This window comes from Nelumbo lutea, chromosome 7 (assembly GCF_056320005.1).
Source record: "Nelumbo lutea isolate HS-2025 chromosome 7, American lotus-T2T, whole genome shotgun sequence".
NCBI lineage: Eukaryota > Viridiplantae > Streptophyta > Magnoliopsida > Proteales > Nelumbonaceae > Nelumbo > Nelumbo lutea.
Genome location: NC_142690.1, coordinates 22,369,114 through 22,378,229, shown reverse-complemented (window position 1 = coordinate 22,378,229; position 9,116 = coordinate 22,369,114). Strand labels below are relative to the sequence as shown.

The window sequence follows — 9,116 nt, the reverse complement described above, 5'->3', positions numbered from 1 at the left end:
TTTTTTTTTTTGTAAATTCCAAGTTTTCATTACTGGGATATTGATGGAAAAGAGGTTTTATGATTGTCTGAAACATCAGGGGAAGTTTTTATATTTTACCCTATATGAAATGAACTTTTTACCATACAACCCCCTTATTGGCATGTTTCCTCTTATGACATCGGGTCCCATGAAGTGAAGTAAACTTGTGGCCATGCAATCCCCTTCGCCGTTATTACACCGGTCACATGAAGTTAAGGCCATCTCACTTCATATCATACCAGTTGCAAACCAATTAATAATGGGTTCTATGATAGACCCAAATTTGGGATAATTAGGTCTGACCTAGTCAGATCCGATTATACTTGATATCTATAATTACTATGATAATAACCTAAAACTTTTTTTTTGTAATATAACCTTAATAAAATTGTCAGTAAAATAGTAAATAGTTTATATGTAAAACAAGTGTTTTTTAGTACCTTGAACTTTGGGGGTAGTGTTAAGTTAGTAAACAAACTTCCAAATGGATCACTGCAGTACTTAATTTTCAAAAAGTGTCAAGTTGGTCTCTACCGTTAAGTCTAAGGTTCAAAATATTGATACACCTGATATGTCAATAGGGGCATATCGGGCGAATCGATACACATTTTCAAGCCCTTTTTTATTTTTTTTTCACAATTGGTTCAGGGGGGCGGTTTAGGTCTCCTCTACCCTTTGAACTGGTTAGACCTCTGATACACCCACTATAAGGGCATATCGGAGGGGACCTGGAACGATATGTATCGGTCGATACAGACTGATACGTGTCGATACTTTGAACCTTGTTGTTAACTGACCATCAGTTATTTGTTGAAAATGTCAAAATTACCCTTCAAGAGAAGACACAGTTCATTCTCTTCTACCTTGAGATTGAACCGGTTGAGGTGTTTGATATTCTAAACTAATGAAGTCATTTAGATCTGAAACACATATTTCATATTTCATGTTTTTTCTCTCCATCATATTTCAGTTCTTGTTTCCCTCTATCATATTTCATGTTTTTTCTCTCTTTTCTATGAAGATAACTGGTTCAGTCTCAAGGTAAAGACAATGAACATTTTCTTTTTTGATGGATAGTTTTGACATTTTTAACAGATAACTGACAGTCGATTAATGGTAGGGATCAACTTGACACTTTTTGAAAGTTTAGGACTACAGTGACACATTTGAAAGTTTGGATTCTAACTTGACACTACCCCCAAAGTTAAGGGTAGTAAAGTGGAATTTTCCTTATCCTCTATAGGTAAAATATGACAAAATTTACAAGAAAACATAAAAGACCTTTAGATGTTATTCACTATTAATGGTGAATGAACTAGAACTGACATAACCAGTTATGTTGGATTGGTCCTGTCCGGTAGACCTCACCCGCTGACAGCTCTTTATCCAGGTTTAAGATTTTAGAAAATGGAGAATCGTATCCCATATTTGTAAAATGGGAAGTTTCTTTGGTAATATAAGAAGAAAGAATATAAAGAAATATTCATTTTAATTATTTATTCTTTAAACTAGTAAAGCATTGAAGTAACACAAAATAACGTTTGTGCTAAGTTGAAAACTTGGGGGGTCCTCTTCAATGTTCATTGTTTTTCTTGTCGTGTGTTTCAAAATCGAATTAAAACCATCTGGTTTGAAACCAAATTGTCCTTAAAACAAAGCATGTAACGTGTCTTTTCTCTTTGTTTTCAAAACTACCTTGTGGTTTGAGAAACATGTCTTCGTCCGGTGATCCGTTGTCATGTTTCATGAATCATATAACATCTTTATTCCAAATTTTAAAATCCCTTTGAAATCATTCATTTTGATGGTTTCAAAAAGTAAAGGTTTTTGTTTTCAAAAAACAAAACGAACTTGTTTTTAACTTCTCGAGACATACAGTTTAAGAACATGTTTCAATTATTTTGGCTAACGTGACAATTTCAAAATGTTGTAAAACACCATTTTTTAGTGGGGTATTAACTTCGGAAATAAGAAAAGTTGGGTATTATCCTTATAGTTGGCATAAGGAATTCATATCAATCCTTTTGGTAATTTTCCTATAATCTTATGAGACCAAGCTCAGATTTGCTGCAACCACCATTCCAGAAAATATTATGAATTCATTACCACCCAATAAAATACTGGCATGATTCCCATTTGTTTAATATTCAAGACATCAGGTGATCTGCTTTTTGACCAACATATCCATTTATTATTGGAAAGTCAAAAGATTTTACTACCACCAGTTGTTGCAGATGCATTCTCTCTGAAATCTAACTCTTGCTGGAACAAGAGACAAGGGATGGTGGGATACAAGGATCTCTTTGCATGCTCACTTTATATGTTAAAAACTAATACTTATAGAATATTCAGATTTAGTAACAGCGGGATATGTTGGATCTAACTTCTCATAAAGTAGGCTTTCATATTACATTTGAAGGATGCAAAACTTTGACATTGAAGAGCATTCTTAGCATCACGAGCTCTATTAGCCATAGAGCCCTTCAAATCCCAGAAAGGACAATTTGCTAACTGTGAACAAAGGGTGCAAAAACATAGGATGGAAGCATCATATCTCAGTCTTTATGTTGTGATTCATTTCCTGAATAATGTTTTCTTCTATTTTTAGTTACAGTATAAATGTCAGTAGTTCATCTACTGGATTTTTTAAATAATTTTGAAAATATATCTTCTACTATGAATGCAGAGCAGCAAAAAGACTGATTCATAAAATAGAATAAAATCATGCATGAGAAGGTTGATAGGTTCATATTGTATACATAGACAACACTCCACTCTGAACTTGGCATAGTTTATACATAGGTCTCTGGTATCTTTTATGTTTCCTCTGATGTATATGTTTTCTTTGATAGTTAACAGTTGACTTTATTGAGTTGAAAAAGAATGATTTATGTACATGCATCCATGGCAGTCCCAAAAGGTGGCATCAGCCTGTAAAACCTCTACCATCTTTTTGTTCTTCAGTCTTGTTTGCTGACCAAGAATTTATAAATAAAAACAAAAATGGAAAACACAGACACCATGAACAAAGGGAAAGGAAACCTAGTTTCTGTGGAAAGTACTCGGTGTTACGAGAAAAAGGGCTTTCATCAATAAATTAAATTTTCCTCAGTTTGGTACACGAGCCATACAACAACAGTTAACAGCAGTAAGCACACTATCAGAAAGCATGAAATAGGTGCTTCAAACGAATCAGTAAACAAGTTGTGGCTCAAAGTCTGCAAAATCCACTGATCCAGACTCAATTGGGGGCATGAGATATGCAGCCAAGAGCTCAGAGGCCAACGCTGCAATGAGTGGAATCCTCTTTAAGTTTTTCACAAAAGGTATGTCTTGACTCTCTGCAACAGCACTCAGCTTCTTGTTGATTTCCACCATCCTGTCCAGCTTCCTCTTGAACTCTGGGTTCTCAACATCCAGAACTGCTGGGAAAATCCTAGCAGTTGTGCGGTTTGTCTGAAAAATTTTGAATCACAAAATATCCAACCAAATCATCAGAGCGTATCCAACAAGGGCAAATAAAATGTGCTGGTGGATTTTTTAAATTCAGAAAAGGAACACAAACAGAAAAACCAGGTAGAGCAATAGAATGGCAAGGCAAATGAATAGGCACATGCACCATCTGTGTTTCTTTTTTTTTTTTCTCTTATTTCATATCATGTGACCCAATGGCCCATGTATCAGACATTAAACTGATATGAGCAGATATTAGACCATAAGCGTTTTCTATATGCAAATAAGTGGGACTTTTTTATCACCAAACAAATTTAAAATAAAACCAATACTTGACTTGGGCAAATAATCTTATACTCTTTTCAGCTAAAAAGAAGTTTCTAAATTTCTAGAAAAGAAGAAAAGATACAGGGTCTAATAATGTACAAATGTTCATTTGAATGAATACATATATTTATGTCTGTATGTTTCTGTATATATAGAGATGAAAACTCATGTACCAATGAACTTCCATGTATATTAAGGTAATGTAGTAATCATGTTCATGTGGAACAGTGTAACATACAAATCTGAAATTCAGGATACCTCAATAATGACATGCATGTCAAATTCTTCGGTGTTGAGTCCAATTCCCTCATAAAAAGTTGTTCGCTGGCAGTCGTTAAGGTACATTGTCACATATACCTGCAGGATGAAGTTGAAACTTGTGATGCATCTCAGAACAGGTGTGGGTGAAGAGGATAACAATATTTTAATTATTGAGAACTTAAGGAAAAGGAAACAACAAAAAAGGGAAAAGATAAAAGAAAACTCTTTGCATTTGTTATATGCTAGCATATCTTCCTCATGTCACAAGGTTGCAGTCATTCAATTAGTTCAAGAACTGGATGACCTCATCCCTGGAAGACCACCAAATTGGTCCAGATGAAATTACTATGGCTACACTTGGGAAGCAAGGATAGATTATGCAAAATTTTGATATCCAATTCCATTGTTTAAAGGCAAAAATCAAACAAGAAAAACAATAAAGAGACTACCATAGGAAGCTAAGAGCATGAAAATGGAAGATTTATTAATCAAGTGTTGGGGCACTAGGTTGCAACTTGCAACCACAAGGGCATAATTTTCAACCGACTAACTAGTTTTGGTCCTTACCAAGTTACCGGGATGGTTTATTAATCAAACCATTTGTAGTGATTTTTTTTAAAAGATGAAAAAACAAATTTAGACAAAGGAATTACCGATAGACAAAAGAATCGGGCCCACAACTTTGCTTTCCAGTCATTGAGGAATTGTGGCTGTGCCTTTAACAATGCAGAAAAGAAGTCCCCATGCCTGTTCTCATCTTGGCACCAGTTCTCAAAGTATTTGAAAATTGGATAAACTTGGAATTCAGGGTTGGCCTTGAGATGCCTGTATATGGTTATGTACCTCCAATACCCAATTTTCTCAGATAAGTATGTGGCATAGAAAATGAATTTTGGTTTGAAGAATGTGTATTTTCTAGCCTTTGTAAGGAAACCCAAGTCCAATGCCAAATTGAAATCAGCTAGGCCCTTGTTCAAAAACCTGTAATTTAAACATGGAAAAAAAGAACAGTGAGACTTAAATGGATCTATACTTCGTTATCTGCCACAAAATAGTTATACTGATCAGTGTACTATATATCTAAAATGGTGCACATTCTTGTGCTTGGTGATATGGGCCACAATTATCACATGGCTAGGGATCTTTACCATCAAATAAGCATTGCTATCTGATCAGGTTTCTTTCATGAATGGTTTGTTTTAGTTGTGAAGTGTGAATAGGATCATTAAGATGATCTGACTTCCTTGATGCCTATTAATGGGATTCCCCTGGCAAGACCATATAAGGGATGGTGGGTTCTGACTAGGGGTGTCCATGAAAAACCGAACCGCAAAATGCGGTTAACCGAACTGATCGGTTTGGTTTAGGTTTGGAATTTATGAAAAAATGAAAGACCGGTTCGGTTTTCAGTTAACTTACAAAAGAACCAGCGGTTAACTGAACCGACCGGTATATATATTTATATGTATATTTTTAATATATGTTACATATTTTCTATATATTATATAAATATATACTTAATCGTGGACACCTCTAGTTCTGACCATACACAAAGATTGGTTGAGTCATTCCAGCCTGATTTAAAAGTGGGTTTGGCCTTCCTAAAGCTCGAAAGTCCTTTTTTTCCCTTTTCTCTCACCCTTGTATTCATGCATTCCTGTGTTTTTTATATTGAATGCATGCTTGGTTCTGGTTATATGCTTTGAGTTTGTGTCTGATTTAGATTTGAATCCAGAATAATCATTCACAATGAGCTCAAGTTAGCCTCTGAGTCTTGATCCCTAAATTCTTCTATTCACTTGAACGCAGAGGTGCTTCCTCAAATATATGTGCAAGCAATTTCATTGTCTTGATGGCATGAAACAATGAGCATAACTAGAACCACAGCCCTTATAAATAAAAAAGTAACAAAGTTTGCATACCCAGCATGTCTGGCTTCATCCCTGGACATAAGTGCAAAAATTTCTGCCACAACTGGATTTGTTTTCTGTAACATTAGCATAAAACAGTAAGCAACATCAAAGATAAATATGAATCATAGTATTATTATCACAAGAGAAGGTTGAAAAAGAGACATTGAGTCACAACCCTTTCTATAGGCTCAGTTTGGGAAGAGTACAAATACAAATATGTAAGGTGCAGATACAAGATATTTAGAAATAACGTATACAAGGTTTTGCATTGTACATATTTGTATTTGCACTCTTCCCAAACTGAGCCATAACATCAACAACAAAGCATTCTTTGTTCTTTTCTTTGGAAACCATAGAATAATCCTGGATTGGCCATGACAGTAGTAATTTAAATAGTTAAAAGATAACCCAACTTAAATAAAAAATAAACAAAAAGAGGGTTTCAAACAACAAAATAACCCAACTATAGCTTCCTTCTATTTTTCCCTCTTTATTATGTATTGGAACATTATTGGTCTAAACTAAAATTTCAACTTGGAATTTTATTTTGTCTCTAGGAAATTTCAGCAAGTCCACATTGTGCTACCATCAAATAATGAGAGTATAAAAGAAGATAGTTTTCTTGAGTTAAAAATTTGAATTTGTTCCCAGGAATTTAATGGAAACAACTCAAAGAACTCAAACCCAGTTGGGGAAATTGACTGTATCAATGGATAGGTGAATCAACAGCTTACCTTTAGCCTCCTTCCGAGCTCCTTGTACAGCAGAAAACCAGAGAATTCAGCAGTGCAGGACCTCTCCAGAAACTCAACGAAAATCTGTCGCAGAGGGCCTTGCATGTTATCAGCAGCCTCCTTGAATTCCTTGTTCCTGACGAAATGGGTCTGGTTGTAATCAGTCTTGAATTCTTGGAGCAGCGCTTCAAAGTCGCTCTGGTTCAGTTTCCTGTTGATCTCAGTGTTAAAAAGTCTCTCCATTTCATCAAAATCTGTGGTGTAGAACCTGGGTGTGAGGAGCGTCTCCTTAATCGCTGTCTTGCCTTTCTTGGACTTTGGTGCGGGCTGTGCAGTGGCTGACATTTTAACGCAGAACATTCCGTAAGGCCTTGGGCTGCTCAACTTGGGGGTGGTTCCGCCAAATTTTGAGATGGGTTTTATCAGAGCCATTTCTGCAGCCATTTTTGGCCGGAATTTCAGCAGAGTTTCTGGGTTGAGGGAATTAGAACAGGGAGAAGGCAGTGGCTATGGGGGATGACTGGACTGTCGTGAGTGTCTTTGGAGGGGTGGATAAGAGGTGGGTTTATAGTTGGTTGACAGTGATTGAATCTCATCCAATGAAATCTATGAGTTTTAATAAGGATTTGACACGTAGCAGATGCTCACCAGGTTCATCCAAGGAAACAAATTCCTGGTTAAGATTATTACACCTAGCTTATAACATATGGCCTTGCTTTGATTTCAGCAGATTCTCAGTAGATATTTTACTCTTTATTCTTATTTTTCAATTTTTTAGCTTGTTCTCCTTTGAAACCTTGTGTGAAAACTATTAACCCCGGATCTTGTTTTTAAAAACAGGGGCTGAAATTACGTACTAATAATAATAAGAAGAAGAAAATTTAAGCCTGTATAACATTATCATTTGTTCCACAACGTGCGGCCATCACGCTCGGTTAATCTTTGCTCATAGGAGCCCAAAGATGAAGTGATGAATTATCACGCTCGGTTAATCTTTGCTCATAGGAGCCCAAAGAGGAAGTGATGAATTTGGTTTGGTTCATTGAAAGCCAGTCTTCTTGGTAATCAAGTTGGCCTTACTTCAAGGCCAATTCCTCATTGGACTTCTAACTAGAGGAGTTTATGCTTGTGGTCTGGTGAGTGAAATGGGCTTGTTTTTCAATCAGCAAATTGTTATGTGCCTTAGGAGAACTCACCCCTAAAAGCTAGCTGTTAGAGGGAGGGAATCCAAGCACATATATACCCCATAACAGCATCCTATTCTACTAATGTGGGATACCTCACATTAGCATCCCATACTACTAACATGAGACAAATGGATCGTAACATCCCACCACGCTTTCTGCAGTCCCAGCGCCCATACAGGCTGGCTTTGCACTAGTCCACCTAGTCCCGGTCGAACACTACAATACTGATGTCACCACCTGTGCCGCACGATTGCAACTGCGAGGCATAGTGTAGGCTCTGATACCATTTGTTATGTGCCTTAGGAGAACTCACCCCTAAAAGCTAGCTGCACCTGTTGGTCCGGAATAATATTTTGAAATTCAAAATACTGTTCCGCCTTATAAATCCAACCGCTCGGATCATCCCCGTTAAATTTTGGGAATGACAGCTTGACGTGTTGATGAGGGTGGTCATGGGTGGAGATTGAACGGGAAGTATGGGGATGTGAGGATTCTTCATGGGCGAAGGGGTTGGTCTCGGGAGTGGTATTGGGAGTGGTTCGTGAGGCTCGAAGGGCTTGGAATTCGGTTAACACTGCTTGTAAGACAGTGTTCACTTGGTCAATGCTCGACTCATGTCGTGCTAAGGTTTCATTGACCTCATTGCGGAACTCCGCGTTAGTCTTTCCACGGGTGTCCATGGTCGAACCGGCTCTGATACCAATTATTATGTGCCTTAGGAGAACTCACCCCTAAAAGCTAGCTGCTAGAGGGAGGGAACCCAAGCACATATATACCCCACAACAGCATCCTATTCTACCGATGTGGGATACCTCACATTAGCATCCCATACTACTAACATGGGACAAATGGATCGTAACACAAATAAAACATTTCATTAATCAAATATATAGCTGCATATTGAATCGCACTTCATAGATAGGCGGTGACTAATTTATCGACTTAGGCAAGTTGAAACCAATAGGCCATCTGTTAGGATAGATAGAATAATCTTTCTGTTACAACTATTTAATATATGTTTTAACTATGTTAACATCCCCCCCCCCCTCCCCAAGTTGGTGCAAGAAGAAGTTGAATGCCCAACTTGGGTATTAACTGCTGAAACCTATCTAAACCGAGGGCTTTAGTGAAAAGATTAGTAGGTTGAGAATTGCTTGATAAGTGGAAGGTCTGAATTTTTCCACTTTGTGCATGTTCACATATGAAATGGCAATCGATGA

At 37.0% G+C, this 9,116-nt stretch overlaps 1 protein-coding gene across 1 annotated transcript; it reads right to left on the bottom strand.

The window, feature by feature from the left end:
- Nucleotides 1–3,089: 3,089 nt before the first annotated feature.
- Nucleotides 3,090–7,437, bottom strand: CRD1 (dicarboxylate diiron protein, putative (Crd1)). Its single transcript, XM_088953043.1, has 5 exons — nt 6,710–7,437; nt 5,985–6,049; nt 4,716–5,043; nt 4,060–4,158; nt 3,090–3,477 (listed from the first exon to the last, which is right to left on the bottom strand). The coding sequence occupies exons 1-5, from the start codon at nt 7,151–7,153 to the stop codon at nt 3,214–3,216; spliced, it is 1,200 nt and encodes a 399-aa protein (XP_088809169.1). The 5' UTR covers nt 7,154–7,437; the 3' UTR covers nt 3,090–3,213.
- Between the last annotated feature and the right edge of the window lie 1,679 nt (nt 7,438–9,116).

Bases quoted from the DNA above. Each gene is read 5' to 3' on its own strand.
- CRD1 (XM_088953043.1), bottom strand. From the start codon at position 7,153: ATGGCTGCAGAAATGGCTCTGATAAAACCCATCTCAAAATTTGGCGGA. The intron at 6,050-6,709 runs GTAAGCTGTTGA...CTAATGTTACAG, and splicing joins AGCTCGGAAGGAGGCTAAAG to AAAACAAATCCAGTTGTGGC. The intron at 4,159-4,715 runs GTAATTCCTTTG...TTCATCCTGCAG, and splicing joins CCCGATTCTTTTGTCTATCG to GTATATGTGACAATGTACCT.